The sequence below is a fragment of the Eucyclogobius newberryi genome, unplaced genomic scaffold, assembly GCF_026437365.1.
Source record: "Eucyclogobius newberryi isolate DKJ021-1_F unplaced genomic scaffold, fEucNew1.0.hap1 SCAF_22, whole genome shotgun sequence".
Classification (NCBI taxonomy): Eukaryota; Metazoa; Chordata; class Actinopteri; order Gobiiformes; family Gobiidae; genus Eucyclogobius; species Eucyclogobius newberryi.
In genome coordinates, this window is record NW_027315857.1 from 12098341 (window position 1) to 12124032 (window position 25692).

General features: G+C 40.3%; 4 protein-coding genes across 5 annotated transcripts in view; 2 read left to right on the forward strand and 2 right to left on the reverse strand.

Annotated features, from left to right (window-relative positions):
* The window catches only part of nelfa (negative elongation factor complex member A), a 5809-nt gene extending 1583 nt beyond the window's left edge, over positions 1 to 4226 (reverse strand). The window contains exons 1-8 of the mRNA XM_072458785.1: positions 3925 to 4226; positions 3155 to 3326; positions 2864 to 3025; positions 2677 to 2766; positions 2478 to 2605; positions 2337 to 2406; positions 2173 to 2261; positions 1975 to 2083 (exon numbers count right to left, since the gene is read on the reverse strand). Of these exons, the coding sequence (XP_072314886.1) occupies positions 1975 to 2083; positions 2173 to 2261; positions 2337 to 2406; positions 2478 to 2605; positions 2677 to 2766; positions 2864 to 3025; positions 3155 to 3326; positions 3925 to 4134 (1030 nt within the window). The 5' untranslated portion in view covers positions 4135 to 4226. The remainder of the gene's footprint in view (positions 1 to 1974; positions 2084 to 2172; positions 2262 to 2336; positions 2407 to 2477; positions 2606 to 2676; positions 2767 to 2863; positions 3026 to 3154; positions 3327 to 3924) is intronic.
* Positions 4227 to 4584: 358 nt separating this feature from the next.
* Positions 4585 to 6550, forward strand: nicol1 (NELL2 interacting cell ontogeny regulator 1). 2 transcript variants are annotated; one of them, XM_072459070.1, is made up of 4 exons: positions 4585 to 4696; positions 4880 to 5018; positions 5355 to 5443; positions 5715 to 6550. In XM_072459070.1, the coding sequence occupies exons 2-4, from the start codon at positions 4910 to 4912 to the stop codon at positions 5784 to 5786; spliced, it is 270 nt and encodes an 89-aa protein (XP_072315171.1). In that variant the 5' UTR covers positions 4585 to 4696; positions 4880 to 4909; the 3' UTR covers positions 5787 to 6550. The 2 variants fall into 2 exon arrangements, with proteins under 2 accessions (XP_072315171.1, XP_072315172.1); XM_072459071.1 differs by having other exon boundaries at positions 4643 to 4692.
* Positions 6551 to 9869: 3319 nt separating this feature from the next.
* On the forward strand, positions 9870 to 23603 carry nat8l (N-acetyltransferase 8-like). The gene is made up of 3 exons (XM_072458643.1): positions 9870 to 10403; positions 11407 to 11571; positions 18484 to 23603. The coding sequence occupies exons 1-3, from the start codon at positions 10115 to 10117 to the stop codon at positions 18849 to 18851; spliced, it is 822 nt and encodes a 273-aa protein (XP_072314744.1). The 5' UTR covers positions 9870 to 10114; the 3' UTR covers positions 18852 to 23603.
* A 1570-nt stretch (positions 23604 to 25173) lies between these two features.
* Positions 25174 to 25692, reverse strand: part of poln (polymerase (DNA directed) nu) — a 31494-nt gene continuing 30975 nt past the window's right edge. The window contains exon 20 of the mRNA XM_072459432.1: positions 25174 to 25489. Coding sequence (XP_072315533.1) covers positions 25403 to 25489 — 87 coding nt within the window. The 3' untranslated portion in view covers positions 25174 to 25402. The remainder of the gene's footprint in view (positions 25490 to 25692) is intronic.

The following is a 25692-nucleotide window of genomic DNA, read 5'->3' on the forward strand; positions in this document are numbered from 1 at the left end:
CAACAAAGACATTTACGTTTTGTACCGAATACATTCAGCAGGTAAGATTTAGTCCATATGACAGGTTAGACTGTGCAATTAATTCCCTTACACTTAAGGACTTGGAAGACCCTAAAGCATATGCACAGATTGTACGAGTTGTTTTTAAAACACTCAAGCCATTTTTGCTTTTATTAGATTAGCCTTTATTGTCCCCATAGGGAAATTTGTCCGCTGCATTTGACCCATGCTTTAATGCCACTGGGGCAACGTGTCAGGAGCAGTGGTTGCTACAGATATTGAACTTTGCTTGGTCAGGACTACTTTAGCTGGAGGATTTTACCTATTGTGCACGTTTTGGGTTGTTGGGGGAAATCTGGGGGAAAAACATGCAAACTTCACACAGAAAGGCCCGGTCAGGCCCAGGAGTCAAACCTACAACTTTCCTGCTGTGAGACAAGAGTGCTAGCCACTCTAAAAAGTTCAGACAATTGAATGTGAATACTTTTTTTTTTTTTAAATCAAATGATACATTTTTAACTTATCGACAAAAGTAAGTTGGTGTCAATCAGACAAAGTCTTAAAATCTATAGCGAGTACAGCAGCAATAGTTCTCCCCAAGGATGAGTCAGTTCTGTTTTGTTAGCCATATTGAGCCAACTGCACAAAGACATGGGTTCATCTGAATACTACTCGGAAGTGGAACCCTTTGTGCAGTGGTGTGACAACCTTCACTTGATCTTAAATGTTAAGACAAAAGAGGGTTCTAGATCCTAAGTCTGTTGGTTATCATAGCCCAGTGGTCAGTCATTGACGTTCATTCACCCGGAGCTTTCAAGTGGACAGTTTTGCTCTCTGCTTCAACAGAGGGTATATATTTTTTTTGTACAGACTGAGATTGTATGTGGCCAGTGCATGGCTGCAATTTTACCAGGGAGAGCTGGAGAACCTGGTAAGTTACCCCATAACTGCCTGGTACAGGAACATTTCTGTGCAGCTGAAAACAAGACTCTTGTGCCAGATAAACCATCTGTGTTGATGTTGTTGATCAACCTGTGAGCTCTCTGTAAAAGGAGTCTTATCCCTTCCGTCAGTATGGCGACCTGCCCTCAGGGAGGCAGCCTCAACCGCTACAGAAACTCCTATCTACATCTATACGGCTCCTAAATCCGTGCCTAGAACTGAAACTGTGCCCTGTCAATTGTATTTCTGCTCCCCTATGGCAATTTCATAACTGTTACCTAGCAACCATAATGTAAACAAGGACCAAAACCCATATATAAATCACACAATAGTTATGAATTAACAAATACTGCCTGATAACATTTAGCTAAATAATTGTTTAAACAGTCAGGGAATTGTGTGTAAATTGTTCCTGCATTTTTGATGGAATGGCGCTTATTGATGACATAGAGGGATCTCCTTTTAAAAACACTACTTTCTGTAACTTTCCACTTTTATTTGTCAATTATTCTTCACAAACTGCCACTTGACCGATGTAAAACCATAATACATAATTACCAGAGGGACCATTCCTCCAAACTTAAGTCACAACTATAAAAACATTACAACTTGGCCTTTCACAAGAACCGTTTCTTTCCCTCTGCCGTTGGACTCATCAACACTTCTTAAACACCGTCATTTTAACCATAACTCACTTTAATCATCACTCACTGCACTGTTCACTTTCTGCACTACACCTGTATATCTGTAAAATGTGTGTACATATCAAGCCTATTTTTCATGACTTCTTAATTGTTCATTGTTTTATCGTTTTGTGTCGCATTGAATCACCAAGATGAGTTCCTATGTTTGTGAATTTTGTTCATTGACAATGGCAATAAACCTATTCTGATTCCGATTAATACATGTCATTTCTTATAATTGTACACCTATATGGAAATTGAACAGTAAATATATGTAATAGTTATATTCTTAGAGGTTCCTTTTGTGCCTTCAATAAATATGCAATGTTTGTCATTTCTGATCTCTCACCAGGCTGTGCCTCAGAGCTGGGGATGTAAGAGGAGGAAGGCACCATGCTGGGAGTAGCTGGTAAGTAACTGGTTGATGGCAGTGGGTTCTCGTTTAATGCCCCCAGTTTCTGAAATACACCAAGAAATGCATATCAAGTAAAATAATGTCAGACAGATTCATCAATACTAAAGGCAGTAAAGTAACGTGTCCACGCACCTGCGCCGAAACGAGTCCAGCAGCGTAATCTGGAGTTGTGTTTTCAACCACAGCTTCTTCTTTGGCTGCTTTCTCCCCAGTCTCTGTTTCTATCCACACCAAAATATGAAAACCAAGTTGATGAAACCAATATCGCGTACAAACTGTTAAAAGTGGTAAGGTACCCAAAGTTTTCCTTCTTCTTTTAGCTTCTCGACCAGCTCCCACCATGTCCAGCTCAGAAATGTCAAGAAGCTAACAAAGAACAAAAACTGTTACGAAAGATAATCTTGCTCCGATTACTTTTTAACCAGGGTCAACTTTACCTTGACTCCTCTCTCTTTGCGGAGAGGCGTACGTGCAGGAGCAATAGGTGTGCGATTGCTGGGCGGACTGAACATACTGGGGGCTGTAGGACTTCGAAATGGAGCTTTGGGAATCCCCTTTAGAGGCGCTAGAATGAACGGTATATCATTTTAAAACAAGATTCAAGGTAAAATTGTTGTACTAGAAGAGTTGACTTACTGGTATTGTCAATCTTCTTAACCAAACCCCTTCCTTTGGCATGAAAAGGCACACCGGCTGTCTTTTTTAACTGCTGAGCTGTCTCTGTGGCTGTAACAAGTGATTGCAAATTAAATAGTTTTCCTTGAACTTAAAGTGCGTTGAAACCTACTGTACTACGCTGTTATTCTTATATCTTGTGACTTACATTTTTGTAGCAGTTCGGCTCTCAGCGTTGCACTTTTGGGTTTTCTCTTGAGTTGGAAATGTTTGACAGGGGGTGTCAGAGGTCCCACCAATGTGGTAAGGGCGCTCTTGTTCAGGTACTGACATTCAAGAGGAAGCATAGAGGACGCCTCGCACTCACTCACTGCAAATAAGAAACACTCGGTTTAATCCAGCTCACTACTTCCTGATGTTAGGAGATTACTGGGCCGGGGAAGAAAGTAACACTGTTTTCCAATTAAACGTTGAGTTGTCGAGTTGCGTGAACGTCTACCTTTTTCCCTGAGCTCTCCGAGGATATCCTGAACATTCGGGTTTTGCTCTTCCAAGTCCAAATTTAACGAGCCCGTCTCTGGGAAGGATTTGAGGATGTCTGCAACCATCAGCACCCAGGGCTCTGAATCCACGGTGGCCAACTGGATTATCTCGGACAGAGCTTCCTTCATCTGGAAGACAGAACAACAGACTATGAGAAGCAATATTAAACATAATAGTACATGGAAATGGGTGGCAAATGTTTGTCGTTAAACTATACGTCGATATTTGAAATGAACAAAAGCTTAGATGTATTTAAAAAAACAGCATGGATCTATAATATAGTCTTAATACTTCCACAGGTGATTTCCACAGTAGTCCCGCCCACAGTGTAGTTACTCCGCTGTGCCGAGTCCGTCCCACCATAATGTCTGCACCAGCCCTGCTAAGCTAAGGCACCCACTACAGCTAAGAAACATACGACATGTAGAGTAGTACGAAAATACTATGCGCGTTAGACAAAAACACTTCCACCTGTATTGTGAGGATTCAGGGACGAACTTGGAAGACGTAACTGTTAGATCCACAAATTACATCAGCTACGATAACGTATTGGTTAGTAAACTATCTTACCGCCAAATGCAACATTAGCTGACGGACCGGTGGCATCTGACTGATGCAACACCCGCGCAACGGACCGAACTACTCCGCAGACTTTGGCTCGTTTGTAGCGGAGTTAACACGGTACTCGCGCTAAGCTAAACACTCGGCTAACACACAGCGACCCACCTCGTCCACGGTGCGCCGCGGAAGATGCAGCATCCCGAGGAGGAGTTTTAGCTTAACTGGCGGCGACAAACTCGAAAAGCACAGGCGTATGTTGTCGATTACAGACACCGTGAGGAGCGAGGCGATGCTCGGGGGCGTCCAAAGCTCGTCTGTAGATCCCAATTTGTTGTGAAGCCAAAGGCCGGTGTCGCTGTCCTTCATCGACGCCATCTTGGAAAAAGAAGTGTTTTGAGTTCGGGCATTTTAACTGGCTACCTAAGAAAACAGCGGCAAGGACCCGCCCACCGGAGCCACTGCTGTCAACAAACACACCTTTACACGCGTCATTAGAGGGCAGCAATCAAATGAAAAGTTGATCAAGAAAAAGGGCTGATAGCTGACACCTGCTATACAAAGTCCCAAGTTTAAATTTTGAAAACATACCTTTCCTCCCTTTTTTGTGGGGTATTGCCGTGTATCTATTAAAAGTATCGGGCGTTGCATGTTGTCCTCGTTACTGCTGCTTTCCACTTTCTACTAAAACACCTGCGCCGTCCTCAAAGTACCACAAGATAAACTAGATTGTTGTTAATATATCTATTTCCTCTAATATGCCACGTACTAAACGTGGACGATTATTGTACATTTTATGCATGTGTCATAAAGAGAAACATATTTTTATTAATTCTCGAAGGTACATCAAAGGAGCAGCGCGCATGCGCAGTCACGAGTCCTACATAAAACAGACCCGTGGCATCTTGCGCTGTGCTGGTTCTTCATCGGCTGACTGTAGGTAGGTTCTCTGGATAAATGAACACTATTTGTAAGATGAACATACGTACATGTTTCAATTGCTCTTGTGTTTGCATTTTCCCTGGTTCTGTACAAAACCCGCTGTGATCATCTCCTCTGACGCTCGGAGGACCTGCTTCTCTCTGATAGTCCCCCTGGGCTAATTTTAGTCCCTGTGTTGTAGGGTCTTAATTGGTCTCGTCGCCATCTCGCCATGGCATTGAGCGGGTATATGCAGGCAGCGGTGCTCCTTGTCGCGGTGCTCTTGTGTTTAGGAGCAGCTGAAGCGGACCAGGACACAGGCACCGTGATCCCTGCTGAAAGTGAGTGCGTTTGTCCTCTGATCTGCTGCTTCATTCATGTCATATGGATCACTCCCGACTTCCATTGTGTGTATAGCCCACTAGTTGAATATTTGTATCGTATACATATTCACATGCCTTTGAGTGCCATAGATGTCAATGTAAGCAATTTACAGAATGCTGGGCAATGCCATGGTGTAGCCATAAACTGAAGGCCCTTTCTCAAAGTATAATCCTAAAGCATAATAAAACAAGTTTGTGTCTTCAAAGTAATAACTACTCATACTTCAGTTTTAGGACAAATGTGTTATACACTCTTTATGTATTTGATTACACTTGATACACTTATTTTTCCAGGCCGCCCATGTGTGGACTGCCATGCTTTTGAATTCATGCAGAGGGCCCTGCTGGATTTGAAAAAGACAGCATTCAACCTTGATGCCAGGGTACGTCTCTGGTCCATTATTTGACTTGGCACACACAACTAAAGCACCCAACTACAATATTAAAAAAGACCCTTCTAAATAAGGTTATTGGAAATCTTAAGCAGTAACAGTGTAACAGATAATAATATTTATCTGAATTTTAGTCATAACATGAGAGGAGAGGATTACTTCATGAAGAGCAATATCATGAACAAAATCAATGTGTGAACCACACAAGAGACAACTATAAAAGTGTTTGATCTTATGCTGTTGAAAATATTTGTTTTTGCAGACAGAAAATCTGGTGTTACGGGCCGAGAGGAGAGCCTTATGTGACTGTATGGCCACCGTTTCACTGGGCTGAGGAGTCCACCTGTCGTCTCACTCTCCTCAAAAACCTCTGCTATGTACACAGACCTGCGACTTAACTTATTCACGCAATAGGCACTTTATTTTGTTTTACTGTCAAGTGGAGCTTTCAGTTCGTACCATGCCTTATTTGGCATGTCTTTTATACAACTGATAATTTAGATTGTGAAACACGCCTACAAAACATTATTTTGTACAGCTGTAAAAAATAGGTCACTACTCATCTGTGTTGAATGAAATAATTTTTTTCTACTTTGTCTTATTTAACTGATAATGTAGATAGATTAGTAGAAGATAAGAGATGTTTACGATTGTTATACACTAACTGTAGCATCTATTATAAGTTATGAAATAAAATATAGTTTGTATTGTTATCCTTTACCATTTATTTAAGCTTAATAGTGAATAAACTAGTTATTTTACTAGTTTTAAATTTGTAAAGAAATGTCACCATAGTCAGCAATGAAATGTGATGTGTTTCGGCACAGAAGTCTTGATTTAGCAAAGTGTAGCATGAAGATACAGCACTTTTTGTTGAAATAGATTCTATGTTTACATATGTACACGGGTATTGTTTGTCTTACGTGTCTGAAACGTGTATGCAAGAATAGGAATGAGGCATATATTATATGAATTAAAAAGAGCAGGGAAAGGGCAGAGACCATTCTGTTGTGTAGGTACAGAATGAGGTAGTCAGTGTTCAAAGTGTCTGTTTCTGTCTTGTTATTGTTCAATAAAAACAAGTTGCAGTCCTTACAACATCTCTTCATTCTTTAACTCCTAAATTGTACAAATAAAAAACATTAACTCTGGGTTTATAATCTATCCACTTGACAATGCTCAGTGAGACTGAGCCAGTCCAGTCTATGTACTCACAGTTCAAAGGCTTGTGTGACATGGTGAATTCATTAATACATATGACTGTGCATGTTTGTCTCTATGTGTTTGTTCTAGAATATGATGACGTCATAATCCCACATGGGGTACAGGAGACAGATTATCCTAGTGATTAAATTGTAATTTGCATCAACTATCTAAAGGGTAAATTGACAAACGTTTAATCTGATCATTTCTATTTGTGGCTAGACCCATTCACGTATTGTACTACAACAACAAAATTAACATAAATCGTGTTAGCTGCTCCCCATGAATATTGTGAAATCATCTGAAACCCAACAATTGTGTGAGCACCGATACAGGTTTGTCCAAGTTCTCTCATGGTACTCTGGCTTCACACCACAGTCCACCACTCTTATTTAAGTCCAAATATACCAGTAACATAGGAGTAAGTGATGAAGCAGTGTTTTGATGACACGGTATTGTTCACACAACTTAAGATGCCACAGGTCAACGTTGCCCCAGACAATGAGAATGTGTTGTCCCCAGTGGTTTTCCCCAGTGGCCAGCTCAATGTTAGCAGGTCTTGGTGATTTCGCTGACCTCATCCCTTCCCACACATTTTACTCCATTATTTATTTACATCCCCTTTTTAGGCGAGGCACTGTGATCCCCGTTCCCACCAGCAGGGGGCGCTCCAGGTAAAGGCGCACTTGGCCGTTGTGTCGCAGCGTTGCAGCGCTCTTGCCTGAACGCAGCAGCCCCTGGAAATGCAGATAAGCGAAAAACTAACTGAAAACGGATACATCACATGAACTGCAGCTTAATTCATCGAGCAAAGTGTCTGCAGTGCATTGGCAACCGTCTCTGTTTGTGTTGCCAGCATGTTTGGGCGGAAATCTCGTTTTACGGCGCTACAAAGCTCCAAATGTGTGGACGAGGCAGCTTTGAGTATTCTCTGATTACACACAAGAACAAGCTGAGTCACCTAAAAAAGTCACGTTATTAGCAGACACAATTTATCTTCCCTTCAACTCAATCAGGCCTGTTTAAGGTCGCCTTAATCTTTCTTTCCACTGTGAATTGTTGCATGAATTGTGTGTTCTCATTTCATATCAGCTAGTCTTCTGCTGTCCCCACATCATCCCTGGAATAAAATTAACGACTTATTATGGAAAACAGCCATAAACAAGCTCAAGATATAAGCCAGGTAATTTAGCATCTCTCACTTTTACTTACAGTCTACAATACTGCCACTAGAGGTCACTAAGTGCTACATAAAATGGAAACGTACTGAGGATTTAGTATGGATCTATTAGATATTTAATCACATAAAGTAATTCCCTATCACACCTCACTACCAACAATAGGAAAGTGATTTAAACATAGTAAATGTAGCAAGACAAAATATGTTTTAGCTTTTTTTTTTTTTAACTTTTGTTCTAAATATTGTCACGTTAAAAATAATAATAATAATAATAATAATAATAATAATAATAATAACAACAACAACAAGTTAAAGACCTTCTTCTCTGCTGCATTCATGGTCCCATCGGAAAGTCGACAGTGGATTGATCCAGATGCAAAGACAAAGATAAAAAAACAGAATGGATGAAGCCATGATGAATGATTTTTATTATTGGAAAAAAATGAAATAAAAATGACAGCAGAAGAAAATGAAACAGGTCAGGAGTGCAAGATGGACAACTGTAGTTACCATGGTGATGCCAGGACTCACCATAATTATAAACACGCCAACTGTAACATTTTGATGACTTTTGCCTATATTATTTAGTTTTAAATTGCTATAACAGCTGTGCCAATTTTTTAATCGTTCTGAAATCAATGGATAGTCAAATGGATGTTGATTGTGACTCTAATCAAACTGAGGCATGGACAGTTAGATTCATACTGTCACTGTGCACATTAAATAGACAGCAGATCATGTATGCATTTTTGTATAATTGGACAAATTAGTTATTTCAAATAGCACAAATGTTGATTTATACAGAAGGCATTGTGATATAATATATAACAAGAAATATATGATCAACACATATGTATATTACTGTATTTAAGTAGCTAATACAAGTGCACAGTATCTCATTATCCTGGAGATGATCACTATTGAGCAAACTCTGGCTATTGTGTCGATATTAGACTTTCATAGCAGCCTCTGGAAAGAAAGAGCGTGATTTGAATGTTTGTAAGTTACTAAAAGAGGTGGTTCCAAGTTTACATCATTTCCTTTGGTCTACATTTCATTGAAAAACATCATTGAAAAACGAAAGCCCCTCCTCAAGACAGAGGCAGTGCAGGCTGTGACAGTGGATGATGAATGTCTTGCGGCTCTCCTCTCTCTAAAGGGGGAGGGGGTTACCTTAAGGAAGGGGGAGACCAGTGGGAGTAGATCCAGCCTCATCAACAGCAGTTATGATGGTCCAGTCACATTCTTCTGAGTGTTAAAGCAAACATAGACGAAACGCAGCAGCTCCAGAGAAAATAACAACAAGAAACAAACAGAATTTTAACTTGTTGATTTGAATTTAAGGGAAATAAATACTTAACATACTTTAGCAATTATTAGTCTCCCACTATGTTACTTGTTTAAATAGGAATGCATTTGAAAAGTAACCTAATATGAATGACTATAAGAAGGTAACAGACAAGGACCACTGTGCGTGTGGCTCCAGGCCGTGCAGCAGTGATGGAGCATCAGGGAGAATCCTGGAGCAACAAAGCCGCTCCCGCATCCCTCGTGCGTAAAGTCCAGATGAACGACAGGGGCTCACGCGCGGGTTGAGTCCACTTCTGTATCCCGTGTCCATGTCGAGACCAGAGCAGGCTGACAAAAGCAAATAAGCAGCCAAGCAGTGTAATGACTGCACTGCAGCAAAGCTGTCAGTCACACGGGCTCATGGCCCCGGCTGCCCTCCGCTGAGGCTGTGCCCATGAGCAGGCGCACTTCAGTCCGCAATAGTCAGGAGGAACTTTTCATGACCAATCAATAAATGATAAAAGACATGTCAGAAATGTCTTATAGCCTGTAGCTTGGCGCACTGCAGTTAAACCTGTTAAAATCCCAGTTTGACACCCGTTCTCAACTTTGCGCAGTACATCACACACTAATGTTCCTCTGGTGTTTTGACTGAGACCAAAGGCACGTTTAACGGGTTCGCACTGACCGGTTCAATGTGCGGTGCTCCTCCACCCCTCATCTCTCCACGAGCACCTCCACGCTTCCACCAATGTGCGCAGCCGGTGGACCACCCTGGCCCCTGAACCTGAATCCTACCGCCCAGTGCGCGCGCATAAATAGCGCCCGAGTCTCGCAGGCGAGTCTTGGTCGTCAGATACGCTCAGGGTTGCAGCAGAAACATCCCCCTTTTCGTCTCTTCCCCTCCATCTAGTTTCCAACGCAACAACCTCATCCATTTCCACCCATCCCGTCTTCTCATTTCTTAACTGCTTTCCGCGGCCAGTTGCATGCATTTTTCTCCCAAAATGGTCTGCGAGACAAAAATTGTTGCGGACGAACACGATGCTATACCAGGGACCAAAAAAGAGTCTATTTTGTGGAGCACCCCCTCTTCTTCATCTGCTGAGGCCAGGCTCGCGAGGAAAGACGCCGTTTTTATCCGCGAGTTCGAGCGCGAGGACCGAGAGGAGGTGCGCCGCATCTTTTACGAGGGAATCATGGAGCGGATACCAAACAGTGCGTTCAGGGGGCTCCGGCAGCAGCCCAAAACCCAGCTCTTATACGCTGTGCTGACAGGTGAGTGCGGCTCATTGTGGCTTCTTTGTTTTTGTTTTTATTTATTTTTTATGTAAAACAGCCACAGACTTTATTTAAATGCAGTTAAAACATAGTAAACTCAAGCTGCTTTCCATGCACGAAAAGAAGGAATAATAAAAAGCAGTGGTGCGGCCTCACGCTCTTTGTAACGGGAAACACCGGCATGTTACCATCACACAACAAAAGGCTGAGCGCGGTGCATGTGCGTTCAAACTGACTCGGGAGGATGTGGTGACATGCCGGCTCTGTGGCGGTGAGGATTGGCTCGCGGGGCGCGCGCGCGTTCACGGCTCACGCACGCACACATTCAAACATGAGTGGGCGTGCACGGTGCGTGGTGGGGGCGTGCACGGTGCGTGGTGGGGGCGTGCACGGTGCGCGGTGGGGGCGTGCACGGTGCGCGGTATGGGGGCGTGCACGCGCGGTGGGGGCGTGCACGGTGCGCGGTGTGGGGGCGTGCACGGTGCACGGTGCGCGGTGGGGGCGTGCACGGTGCGCGGTGGGGGCGTGCATGGTGCGCGGTGGGGGCGTGCATGGTGCGCGGTGGGGGCGCTCCCTGCAGCTTTTCTTCTCTCCTAAGTACTTCTTTGTTATACCATTTGCCCATGAAATGTTAAAATAATTTGTTTTGATACAGTGTCCAGTGTAAACAAGATGCTAAAGCTGACCACAATGCTTTCCACAAAGTCAGCTTCACGTTGATAAATAAAAGTACACAATAGATGCGTACAGAGTAAACACACATTAGTGGAGTATCACAGTGTATCACCAACAACTGACTTGGTAGTTTTTGCTGGGTTCAACTAATGGCTAAGATGTTTTTATGACACATTTACTAATTACTCTTCTCTGCTCTTACTACTTCTATCAGGAAACATGTAAAATGTCTAATGCTTGTGCATGAGTCCAAGTCGACCAAAAATCAAACATCTGGTTCTCTTTTCTGACAGGTTTCGTTTATTTTTCTTCCATTTCTCCATAGTAATGTGCTTTGTCGTTACCAAATCTGTCACGCTGACCTGCTGTGCACCCTTCATTCTGATGGGCGCACGATACTTCTACAGCAGCAAAGTTATCCACAACTATCTGGACTATGCTCTGCACACGGACATGGCTGACATAGAGGCGTACTACATGAAGCCTTCAGGTAAGACTGGGGTCAAACACTGTCACTGTCAGGGGGTAATGTCTACTTTGTCAGTCAGCAAGGCTCTCACTATTTTCTGTAGCAATAAACTGGGTTCTACATTTTCCAACATGTTCACTGATTAATTCATTGTGGAGGGTGTATGGGCTTAAAGTTTATCTCAGCAACTATGGGCTTTAGGCGAAGTGCATTATGGGCATAGTGCAGCACTCGTGTGGAACAAAAAGGTAACACAATTATCATTTTGTTATTAATTCTGTCAAAGTCAATGGCTTGCTTTTTACTAACATAAAACATAAAACAACTTATGTTATAAAAGAGGTAGGAGTGGACAATGACAATGGCAATTCAAAATATTGTCTTTAAATGTAATTGTATCGAAGGACCTGCGACGAGTTGGCCACTGTCCAGGATGTACCCTGCCTAAGGCCCGAAGTCACTGGGATAGGCTCCAGTCACCCGCGACCCCGAAAGGGAATAAGCGGTAGAAAATGGATGGATGGATGTATCAAAGGATTAAAGGATTATCTTATCTTATCTTATCAAGCAAATGTGAAAGAACTGGAAAACACTTTCAGAAATATCACTTTATACATATTTGTTCCATTTTAGTTTTAATCAGCTCTTTTTGCTGTATTTTGAGATAGCCTTCCACTATAGACAACACAGGGCAACTTGCACTGAACATTTGCATATTGTCAGAACAATATGATTAATATACATGTTATTCATACTTTGATATATTGCCAACCTCTCATCTTGGGAGGCAGCACAGAAGCACCCATTTAATGTAGTCTTCTTGTGACACCCCTCCTCCCTGCGGCTCTCGGCTCCTTCCCCCACTTGCTTCCTCTCCTATGAAGGAGACTGAGGGAGGCAGAAGAGGAGGGGGAGCATCTCAGGCTTATTGATTGCAAAGAAGAAAACGCTGATACACTTTCTGCACTACACAGGCCATCAACAGCTCATTTCCTTCTCTGATAGGAAAATCTACCCACCTTCAGTTTCAAAAGGCACAAGAACTAACTGCAAGCATATGACACTTCACACATTCCTCTGCTCATTATCCAAGACCAACTAAACTCATGCGGTTTATAGAAAATATGTTAGTTATGGCCAGCCATTGTGTAATGCTCTGTGACACTGTACCCGTTGCCTTGATAATCCATGGTACATGCAGTTGCTATTTAGCGGTCCCATTTTAGGCCTGAGGTTCAGAGGGAGGTTATGCACCATTGCCTAAGGACAATGAGAATGGTTCTGTCTATACAAAGATAATTGACCCATCGCATCAGACCCCTGGGACCACTGAGTTTTTATTATTGGCATGTAGAGAATTAACTTCAAGTAGAGGAATGCCAAATTCAATATTAGTGTGCCATTAAAGCTTGACTTTGATATAATGCCTTTTGTTTTCCCTTTCTAAATGTTTTGAGATGTGTAGCTGTAATTTGAAATTATGTTTATATATTATGTATTATAATATATATATTAGATTTCTCATAAAAAGAAAAAAAATGTTTCACCCCATAAGCCAATCGAATACGGTTCTATGAACTTTACAAAACTTTGAAATTACATTTGGAAATGCAATGCAACACTTTATGGATGTGACTCTGAAAATAGCTCACTTATATGGATTGTAATAATACTTCAGTCACAGCACACATTGCCCTCCACATTGGCTTGAGTGCAAATCAAATGTCTTTGTATTCAAGTGTCATTTAAGGCCACTAATCCTACAAACATTATTATATAGTAAATAAAGAATAATGTCTTTATGTGCAGTCAGACTGTAATGTACAGTCTGTAGCACTACTAAGATGAGCACATGCCTGTAGTAGATTAGAGTTGTTACTGTAAGAGCAAAATACCCAGAAAACTCCATCTCTTCATCTTAGACTCACATATTTCTATCCACAGGACACCAAAAGGTAAAATAAAGCACTGCCTAACTGTGAATTGAATATGGGAAGATGGTCATTCAGTGAAATTGATGCCACTGTATCATTGGAAGTTTAATGAGGAATTATGGCTTCCACAGGGGCTTAACAAGACAGGGCAATGTCAAAACACCCTCCGGCAAATCTCACTCTGTACAAGAGCTATTCCCAGGAAGAAAACGGTCTTCTCCATCACTACCTGCTAATCTTATTTTAGCTCTTAAGAAAGCGACTGAGATAGATAAAAATGATATCATGTCTGGAGTAGAATGATGGAAGTAAAGAAGAGATTCGCCACAAAACCTACTCACACTCCCAAGTCACAGGTGAGTGCTAAAAAGGCCTGATGCAAAAGTGTCACCATTTGCAGTGTAATTCATAGACTAAGGAGGAACAATGGCTGTATCTGTCGTCAATAAAAGGAGATCCATATGGTTGGAGCAAGCATTGCCTCCCACCTGTGTGCAGCGCTTCCTGATGAATTTTCATGTCAACTGATGGTGCAGAGGAGGCGCTGCTGTGGCATCCATCATCCTGCACACACATAATTATGTGCTAAGATGTTAGCGCAGAAAGTACAATTTTAGAAAATCTGAATGGAAAAATTTAATGCATGTAATTAAGTTAAAGAATTAGAAAAATATGGTTAAGAAATACTGTTAAAATACCTAAGCATTTTGGATAAAATACAACAAGCAGGAGGTTTTAAGAAACAGCAGTGTTTTATGGAAGTCAAGCCAATCATTAATAATGCATTGTAGTCTTGCTAACAGCCTTGGTTTCACATTCTGCTCAAATCAATAGACAACAAAGGCTCTTATTGGAGAGAGCAGAAAAGTGTCAAGAGCTGCACCATTATTGTATTTGCATATTTTACTGTGACCAATCACAGCCGACAAAATTGAGCATATTTAAATCTAGTAAATGATTTGACGCTTTGTTTTTCATTGTAGAAAAAGCAAGACCCCAAGGGTTTTGGAGTCGATGGCCAAACAGACCAGACAGAATGAAGTAGGTTGTAGTATTGGCAGCTATGAGAACAGTGGCATGTCAACAGTAACGTATGTATAATGGGGCATTGTTCATTCATGCTGCTCGAAAACAAACACTTTCACCTGCTGAGGCAGTAAACCTGACTTTAAATGGAGACATAACTATAACTCTCTCATAGTTAATGGAAGTGCATGACCTTCCCTAGTGACAACACAGGATAGCTGGACCATATGCTTAGCTCAAAGGCCAAGTTGATTGTGGTAGTGAGGGCGTCTTCTACTGTAAAAGCAGAGAAATTAAAATGAATTATTCATTTGCTGTTGCATCCTTTAAGTGTCCTTTATCCCTTTAGCCCCATTAATCCACGACAGAGGGGGAAAAGTGCTGATGTTGGGGCTTCATGTGACAGGTTAATCTATGCTCTATGCCACGACCCAAGAAGCTGCTGTGTCACAAGGACAGGACACAAAACATCTCCAGAAAACACTGGTAACAAGATCATCTCTTTTACTATGGAGGAAGTTGTATTTTCTTGTTTCAATACCTTTATATTTTTCTTGTTTCTATAGTTTGTTTTCTATACTTAAAAGGCTATAGACCTTGAGATTTAATCATTTTAGTCATGTAGATGGAGAAAGAAGCAGGAGATCTGAAGCAGGGCATCTGACGTAAAAAACATTCTCATCATTAAACATACTGCAGTCAATGATAAACATATACTGTATATAATTACAGACTTAAAGCTTCATTTCTTTACTCGCCCTATGTATAAAACAATTTGCATTTTCTTTTATGTAACTACACTAATAATTAAATGTTATACAAAAATAAGATTTGTTTTATTTATTTATTTGTAAAATAGTTCAAACTTTATATGTAATTCAAATATGTACGAGAATAGTATCAGGAGAAAGTAATATGGCAATGGTAAATATTCCACAATTCAGATATGTTATGTACATGTTGTCCTCTAGATTGCAAACGTAAGTCTGTTAAACATTATTCTTGTATTGGCCTGTGCTGCTCTAGCCTTGACCATTATCCTATTGCAGATACAGTACATGCAGCGAGACATATTAATATCCTTGTAAAGTACTTTGAGAAATGTGATAGCTTCTTTGAGGAGAAAAATGTGATTAGATTTCTGAGCATGTGTGGATCGTTGCAGATGATCTGAAAGGCTCCTGGCTATTTCCGCATTTCTCACTTGTGTGCAGAGGTTGATTCCTCGTCTTGAGATCATGTGCACACCTCAGCTCCCCTCCCCTGACTCAGATAATGGTAGAATCAAGTTTCCCTCCCCCTTTAGGTTGGTATGCCCAAGCCGGAATAATGGCTCTTTTGGAGGCCATGACTTCAATATATTTGAACAGAGGAGAGGGATCGCTTCTCCGTTTCTGTCATTATCAACTCGATTAAGTCCATTCGTGCCACTTTATGCTTTTAGTTACACATACCAACATAATATACAGTATTTGCTTATAGTATGGACCCCAACTTGGTTTCAGTATTGAAGTATTATCACAATTGTTTTATGTAAAAAATAAAATAAACAAAAACCATCCGACTGCTGGCCAGGCTTAAAAAACTGTGATCATCTGACAAATACATCCACCAAATTACATTAATCAAGTTAGGCATAACTTGATTAATGCCCTGCGACGAGTTGGCCACTGTCCAGGGTCCAAAGTCACTGGGATAGGCTCCAGTCACCCGTGACCTCGAAAGGGAACAAGCGGTAGAAAATGGATGGGAAAAAAAATGGATGGATGGATGGAAGTTAGGCATAATTTCAACATTTGCCCCTTTACTGTGAATGAATCCAAAACAATTGTCCTTCCTATTAGTCCTTCCGCATTACAGAGACACAAGCACATGATGGCAATTTTCTGAGCTTGAGTGTTTTGAAGATGTCCTCACAAGCCTTGATCCTTGGCTATGGTCCAGTTTATCATATGGTTAGAAGGTCTCATCCCATTTGTAAGCCTGTAACATACAAACACAAAAACACATGCATGACCATATTAACACTAGTTTGACAATGCCGTTTAGGCATACTTTGTCATTCAACAGGACAAGCTACTTTAATCAGAAATTAGCAGCACATAATCAACTTTACACTTCTGTAAAGGCCAGCCAAAAGCTGAAAGGATTTTGATTTGCAGAAAATTGCTACTATAATTCCTGGAAGCTACTCATAATTGATCATGAACTTAAGACTGGCATCCCTCAGGCAACAATCCTGGGGCCAATTCTCATCTGCCTTTATGTGAATGATCTGCCTGAAGTGTGTCCTGAAGTACGCAGATGACAGTAGTTGCAAAAAATGTCATTGGCGCCAAATCCAAACTCTGGAGAAAGTGTCTGATTGGTGTCATGCCTGACACTAAACACAAAGAAAACCAAAATCCATGTACTTCTCTATTAAAAGGACACATGGAGAAAGCAAATCAAACCTCATCATGAACGGGGAATAATAACACTCCCCATTAAACTTTACAAATCATTTCAAAACCCTGTGTTCAAACATAAAGGCAAGCATTAACTGTTTCAGGGTGATCAGAGATTGCTTGTCTTTTGAAAGTGTCTGTGTCTTTGTCTATACATTTAGACTTTACATTCAAAAAGCAGACCAAGTCCTGGCTCCTACAACTGCATCAGTGTATTCATGTGTGAATCGTGTATGTGTGCGGAGAGTGACAGAGCATAAGTGTGTGGATGTGTGAGTGCATATTGCTCTTATTATATATTTTATGTTTTTGATATATCCACTGTACTTATTGCTTTTTCATTGTTGTTACTCATTTAACATAGCACTCAGTGAAATCTCATCTGTTAAAAGCCCCTCTAGGGACTAGTGTTGCAAATAAACCATTGCTATAAACACTGATACATGCATCAGATTACTGTAACTCTACATTTGTAGCATCTTTCCTTATCAAATAATACATAAATAAAAAATATAAAAAATGTGACCTGTATTTGTTCAGACTTTTTGTTAAAGGGTTTCATACATACTTAAAGGAAAGGTTATAAGGACTTTGGTTAGATGAAAAATTATTCCAAGGAAATTTAAGTTTCACTCTGGGTTCAAACTGTCTCCTGGTGATGCTCCATGTCATTAAATATTTGAGAGCTGCACAGCAATCATTTAAATGCCAGCAAGAGGTTGAGCTTATTACTATCCTGCAGTGGTGTCGCATACATACTGATGCTAATGTGTGTGGTCTTACAACATGCTAAGATTAAAAAGTAGTAGCAGCTATAGTATGGGAAGTATTTCGGAATTCCTTTTCAACTTGTAGACAACCTTATTTTTGTGCTTAGTTGCTGTGTTTGATTTAATGCACATTGTGATGGGATTTACTTCCTTCCTTTTGTCAAATCCTTGTCTAGACGCTGCTAAAGTTCCAAGCTTACTTTCCTTTTGCTTTTGGAGATAAACAAATCTTACTGAAGTACATGTGTCTGCTGTCTGAACCCAGAAGAAGCCCTGCAACATGACTGATATAATGGTTCTAAAATATGAATCTAGAAAACATAGAACATCACAAAATTGCACATGTTAAAAGTAAAAAGGTACTAAGTAACTCTGGTGAAGTGTCTGCTACCAGCTTTCCTTGTTTATCGTGATGGAGACAGATCTGTGGAGAGACGAGCCCTCTCACAGTGTGAGTAAATGTATTTCTGAGCAAAAACAACTGTAACCGAATGAATAATGCAAGAAAGATCGGCTTAATGCCATAAAGCAAAAGCAATAATATTCCCATGAAAACAAGTTGGACGCCCCACCATCAGAAAAGTTACATAGTGCACCTTTAACATCTGCCACTCTGAGTGATGACAGAGGAGCTCTTCTTTTGTGTGTGTGTGTGTGTGTGTGTGAGCATGCGTGTGTATGTACTCTATATACACACATACACTGTTAAAGCTTTAATACAAACTCAAACCAAGTGTTGTATTTTTGCCCTCTAAGGCTCCTGTTTCTGGGTGGCGGTGCTGGATGGACGCATTGTGGGCATTGTGGCAGCGCAGGGCAAAGAGGACGACAACACGGTGGAGCTGCGGCGCATGTCAGTAGACTCTCAGTACAGAGGCAAGGGCATTGCAAAAGCTCTGGGTCGGAGGGTACTAGAGTTTGCCGTCCGTAACAACTACGCTGCAGTGATCCTGGGTACTACGGCAGTCAAGCTGGCCGCCCACAAGCTGTACGAGTCTTTGGGTTTCCGCCAGACCAGCCAGAGCGAAGACTACAGGCTGCCGGGGATGAGCCGCACGCCGCTTGAGCGGCTCTTTTTCCAGATCCGCTACAGCCGATACCGCCTGCAAATCCGCGAGGAGTGAGGGTTGAAGCGCATGAGAGAGAGGGGGAGAGAGGGAGACAGGCGCCCGACCACATCCTCTCCTCAACATATTTATTTTTATTTCATTACTGATAACTTTAATATTTCAACTAGTTCATTCTCTAACATTCTGTTGTTACAGTTGCTTCTTCTTTTGCATTTTATTTTTAAAAAAAGATTTAGTTTTATATTTTGTTAAGCTATGTTTTGACTCCTCTTTCCTTTTTTAAGTGAAACGCTGTATTGCCCAAACAAACGTTTAACACACCAGTTAGGCACCCTCTCCTAGGCACTTGGTCAGTAGAAAACAAAATGATCTGAAATTTCACATCAAACTTTGGTCTAGATCTGAAGTAGTCTAATCCGCTTTCATTTAACTCAAATTGTCTTAAAGAATAAAAGATGGCGGCGCAGAGAAGCTTTCAGTCCAACTTGTCGATTTGAAGTGCAGAAACACCTTTCTGGCCTCTTGCTGTTCTCTCCAGACTCCATATTGGTGCCCAGCAAGGGAGTGCTGCCGGCCAAAAGAGGGAAAGATGAAGGAAAAGACAGCGAAACATTCCGCACAGATCCTTTCTCTTTTCCTGATGACTGATCCTGATCTTATGCCAGTGGAGTGGGTCTTTGATTGGATGTGTTCTGTACAAACACAATATACAGTAGCTGCATGTCGGAGCTAGACTGTGTATGTGCTTTAGCTTGGCCAACTTTCAGGCTACAACAGTTTTGAAGATCTTCTTAATTTGTATATACAGACATCTTTTTATCACCATGTTTTATTTACTCAAGCAAACACTACTACTTTTTATTAAAATGTTTACCTATTTAGGAAAGGTTAATCCTACCACTTTATTATGTTTACTATTTGACCAGTAATTACTAATTTGTATTTTGTATTAACACCAAATATTATGCAAATGTAGCCTTTACACTGGCAACATTTTTTAGAATTGATTCAGTTTTTTTTTAAACAGCCTGGGTACAACATGAGCAATACTTGTAAACCACTCTTACAGAACATAATGAGCACAAAACAAACTATTCAAATTATTCAAAACTGTACCAGTTCTTATCCATTTAGTAGTTGATTTCTGCTTTATCTGCTCTCTACATTTCTACCCATTCAACCAGCAGTGGATTCAGACTTTTATCACTCTGAGCTTAAGCTGTGACATTATCCATATGTAAAAAAGGATTTTTTTTTTTTTTTATATAAGAAAACTCATAAAAATAAATATAAAATAAGAAATTCAATATTATCATCTGACTTTTCCTTCGAAACCTTACCGAAACCAATTCATGGATCTGTCTGCAACCCTGGGCAAGACCCCACACCTCCCATCTGAACCTTGAACACCCAAACACCCAACACTGACCTTTGGCCTTCCCATCCCCCGCCCCGCCATCTCTGCATGTGCCACAGAGCCTTGCTGCACTGCTTCTATTATTCCATTTGAAGCTCCCAGACCCCACCCCCATCAGATGTCATACACGCAGGGCGCGCCTATGGTGTGGATTAGAGGTAGACTGTAGGGGTCATCTGTAATGAGTCACAAACAAAATGTAAAATTCACTCCCCAAGTGAAGCCTGCCTGAATGACATGATGCCTGCCAGTCAACCATCTGTAGAATGCAAAAGTAATGCAAGTGTGGCATGCCTCTGTACCCATTGTGTACAGTGCCTGCCCTGGAAAAGACAAAAAATATTAATATATACTATATACTGTATGGATAAAAGAAAAAAAACTTTCTTGTATAGACAAACAAATGTGTTAATTTTGTTGGAAGCAAAACCTTGTACTACTTGCATGAAATGTGTTTCTAAATGCAGAAAAAAGGACACAGTGAAACAGATGACATATGGAATATGTTTGCTTTACTTGAAAAAATATATCTAAAAAATCAGAAACAAAAAACTCAGACAAAGACAGCACACAATTGCACAGCCTATGTCTACAGTGGACATACTAGGTAGTTTATTGGTTCAAATCATTCGTTTTGACCCCTGATTTTCTTTTTTTTTTAAACATCTCTGATGAATTATATAAATCTGTTGGTACAATAAGGCATTAAACATCATTAATATATTTTCAGTCAATTAATAAACTTGTTTTGCTCCCATTATGTAACACACTTTATAAGAATTTGAAGGAAGGATATACACATTGCTGAGTGTTAACTGTATATTTGCTGATGTTTATGATTTAGACGAATGTGAAGTCTGTCAATTCTGAGCCATTTCTGCTGCTGCCATTCTCTATTTTGCCGAATGAAATCGGCTCATTCATAGGCAGTATTTCAGGATCCACACTGGAACATGCATAAAACACAGGCATTAATATTCAACATGCCTTTGCCAAGCCCTTATGCACTGGACACTTGGGCTGCTAGGCTAATGGTCCAATAGTCCAAGGCTGGATTTGAATTGTGAAGAAAAGTGCATTTATATCACATGAATGCTATGCCTTGTAGCATCGTCCCTTCAAATGTTCAAAACCCAAATGTAGAATGTAGTGATACACACATGCTAATGTACAATCTGAAACACACTGTTGCCGTCTGTACTCCTCTAGCTAATCAGAGACAAGAGTGTATTTTTATTGGATTGAGACATGCTGTACTGTTGGAAGGAGGCTCTTGAAGTTCTGAGTGCTTTACACAAAAGTAAACGGTACAAGCCGAGGCCACTGACATAAAGCTTACACTTTTTAATCTCAATTCAAATTATAAAAATAGTATCAATGTAGAAATGTCAGTATTGTTCATGGTCTCGGTTCAGGAGGGAAGAGATGCTGCACAATTGTACACAAGCTGCGAGTGTTCAGCAGCCTCCAGGCCAAACGCCCCTGGGCATGAATGTAAACTGCCAATATTTAAAGTCTTAGGAAGATGTTATGTTTTTGTTGGATTGCTTGCTACCACTTAGTCAATGAGAGGATCAATGAATTCCTGGAAAAGCAGCTGTTTGTTCTTTTATAAAGTATGATTGTAAATAGTGGGTTCTCTATCTATTGTTAATGTATCATTTACTGTTACCTGTCTTGTTTGCTGGTTTAAATCAACCCTGATGGAGTTCATTAGTGTCTCTGAAGATGGCTGCCGATGGACTGTTCCACTTAAAGAGGAGGGCAAGGGGTGAGGGAGGAATGTGCCATATTGGCAGTGGACGTGGGGTTGTGGTGGAGCATTTGGACAACCTGGACTCCCTCCCTCTTTTTCTACCTCCCTCTGAAGATTACAACAGTGGCAAACCCAGGACTGAATGAGGCCACTGATGCCAAGAACTCCTAAGCACTTGTAGCACAACTGTGTCTTCTTTTGCTACTCTACTAGTCAATGATCACAAATTCTTCTCCTCCAGACTAGACTGTGAAGATAATGCCAGAATTGTCAAATGGCTCATGGCAAGGTGACATTCTACCATAAGTGACTCAAGTATCTCATTTAGTAATAATGTATTTTATCATTTATGCTATTTAACCCAATCTTTACTTCTATTTGGAAATCCTGCCAGTGTGCCATTTAAACAAGCAATAAATGCAAGGAAATCATGGAATTAAATACCTAGTCTTCAAAAAGTTTGTTCAAATGCTGCATACATGTATCATTTGTCTAATACCACTGATTTAAATCCTAAGGGGTGATTGTTGTTTTGTTTTTCCCCCCCAAGAGGTGTTTTTAAAACTTGAAGTTGACATACACGAGTGTACCTCCTCTACAAATGTATAGAGGAGATTAAAGAAATGACAAGAGAGGGCCCAGGGATGCAAAATACTCTACATGCAAACAGGAAAACAGAAGAGCACTATGAAGGTGGCATTCTGTGCTATTAGTCTACGTCACAATAAAACACGCAGTGGAACCATGATGACTTCCTTCAAAGTCAGAGTCAACACGTTTTTGAAGCAATGTAAAGTTGTAAAGTATAATAGTGTACATAGCATATAGGGTCATTTTTACTCATTTTTGTAACTAAAAGTGATGATTTAAAATATATACATATATATTTTAAAAATATTAACATCACTTCAAGCTAGCGTGGGTGTCTTCATCCTTGCAGTGAAAAACGATCTCATACAGAAGCAGACTAATAGCAGTCACTTTGCATGTCATTGTAGGCCTTCCTGTCTCAGACTACATGGTTGGGTTTAGCCTTGGATTCAAGCTTATACATGTGTCTTGCCTTCAGGATCTGTCTGTCATGGCTGTTGTTTGTTGTCAGGAAACACACAGACAAAATGCACATCATGGGAGTGGTGTGCACCCACAGTTGGGTGACAGGTCACGCAGGCATCAAGAGCAGACAGCGGAGGTCCTGGATTTAGAGTTTCAGGTTAAACCGCAGTGAAAGAGTGTGAGAAACCAAGGCCTTGGAGTAAAGACTGAAGTGTGTCAGACCTGATCATTTTTAGAGCGAATCAGAAGAAGTAATGAATAGGAAGGGCAGAGTAAGGTCCTCGTGAAAAAGGTTTTGTCCAATATGAATTCCAGTTTGGAGATGAATAGACATATCTATTAAAAGGGAATAAATATGAACTAAATATTGTGTGTAAGAAAAGTTTTAACCAGTTTGCCCTTGGAAGAAATCCCTCTCTTTTCCATTCCTTTGACTACTGTATTACAACACTTGCTAATATGATTGTGATTAACTTTTTTTTATACAAACAGGAAAATTGTATAGGTGTAAAGATGGGACTTGTATCATGATTGGATGTAAATATATATAAATTAAAAAGACAATGCATTAAGCTTTCATATGTGCCGGTTTTGGTTTTATTCTTGTTTCAGAAGACTTTTAGATTAACTACTATAACTATGAAGAAACAATATGCCCCATTGGATCTACTTACACATGTCGTTGCCATGGCATTGTGTGGAAGCTCATGTGGTTGCCATTGACGACTAAAATCTTCAGAGCCATCCTCAGTTCCTGGTAGAAGCACAGGTCGACTTAAATTACTGATATATCAGGTGAATAATAAAAACTTAATACAAATGATTGAATTAAAAGAACAATTGGAGACTAGATCAAAGTTTAAAACAGATTCAGACCCATTATCCTCCCCAAAAATAAAAAAAATAATGCAATACAATTTCTTATTAACAATATTTTATCTGGTTGACTATTTAGGCGACCAAATTAATATGAAAATTCTCTACTAAAAATAATAATTTGACTAAAACTAAAACATTTTATAGTGAAAGGACTAAGACTAAAACTAAATAAAAATGTATTGTCCATGGTAACAAGCAGCGATCAGTCACTGACATGTTATATTTGTTAAAGGTTTAAAATGCCATCTGTGCATATGGGCATTGTATGGTAAAGACATTGGCTCAAATATATATCTTTGAGCACCTCAAAATACATATTTGTACATGAACGCTACTATAACGTTCCCTTGCCATTTCTACGAGCATTCCCACATGCCCCTCTCAAAAAGGGGGGAGAGCCACACACCCTTATAGCACACAACAATGAAAGAATAGAGTGCTAGATTTCCATAACACTGTCCATACTGACCTGGGGAGAAAGGCTTTCCCTCACATCAGCATAGTCACAACAAGAACACATTCCTGTCATCCAGTTCAACAGAGTGACTGCCAACTGACTGAAACAAGACAATTTTTTGTGCGGCCAACAACCATTTCCACAAATGGGATGTGATACTGTTTCACGAGGTGTTTGCTCAAACATAATGTGGCCCTTATGTGACCTCAAAGAAAAGAAAGTTGGTCAGTGTGTCTGTGGCCCATATGAGAAGATGAATTGGAGCAAAACAAAGGAAATGGGTTTTGACCTAAGAATGGAGAAACGAGGTTTGTAAATAATACGCAACAATAATATAAATTCTGAACAAAAACGGAATCAGGTTATTTTATTACATCTTTTGGAAAATACCATAAATGGCGTATTCATAAAACTGGATAACTGAACTTCACACCATTCAACAGATTTTGAATTGTTAATTGATTTGGCAACGGTCCTAATGTTTCATCATTCTGAAACTCCAGGATTCGCCTTCATATTTAATAATTAAAGGTATTCATAAAAGTCAATTATTGGAGTAATTTAACTGTACAATAAATTTAAAGTGAACTTAAATGGTATATAATTTGAGAACGGTTGTGTAGCGTATACAAATTTAAAAATAATTTCGACTAAACATTATAAACCTCTAAGAACAATATTTATTATTCTTAACCAACAAAAACAGCATATAAAGAACAGCAAATAAGTATAAGGTTGCAATACTTTACAGTCATGAGAACTTTTAAAATCTTAAGTGTGTACGTAGCTCCACCTTGGCAATGAGGGAAAGAAAAAAACAGAACTGGCACGATCCAGTTTGTGGCTCATGCCGTTGCCCTCGGATACAGATGGAACTGAGGGAGGGGCCTTGTTCCCATAGTGACATGGATGCAGGACAAAGGATGAGAAGAATTTATATGAAACAAATGGACAAGGCCAGAACATAAGAAAAGCCTCAATGTCTCAAAAAAAGATAACTGATCCAGTGCTGTGGTGTGGCAGCAGAGCAAAAGGTGCATTTAAAAAGATGGGAGTGACTGAGGTACGATCAGCTCAGACATGGATCCCCAAGACTTCCCACTGGAGACCGCCACCTTTAGGGGAACCTGGGAAACACACATGAATTGAAGAAATGTCATAATTTAGATGTTAATGTGACTAGCTGACCTACATTGAGCTTTCTCAAATTGATAATACCTAATAAATCCAAGACTACCCGTAGCAGTAAATAACATGTTGATCTTGTGAGACTAATCTAATGGACTGTGACCTACTAAGGCAAACAGGGGGTTCTTTATGTAGGCTGCAT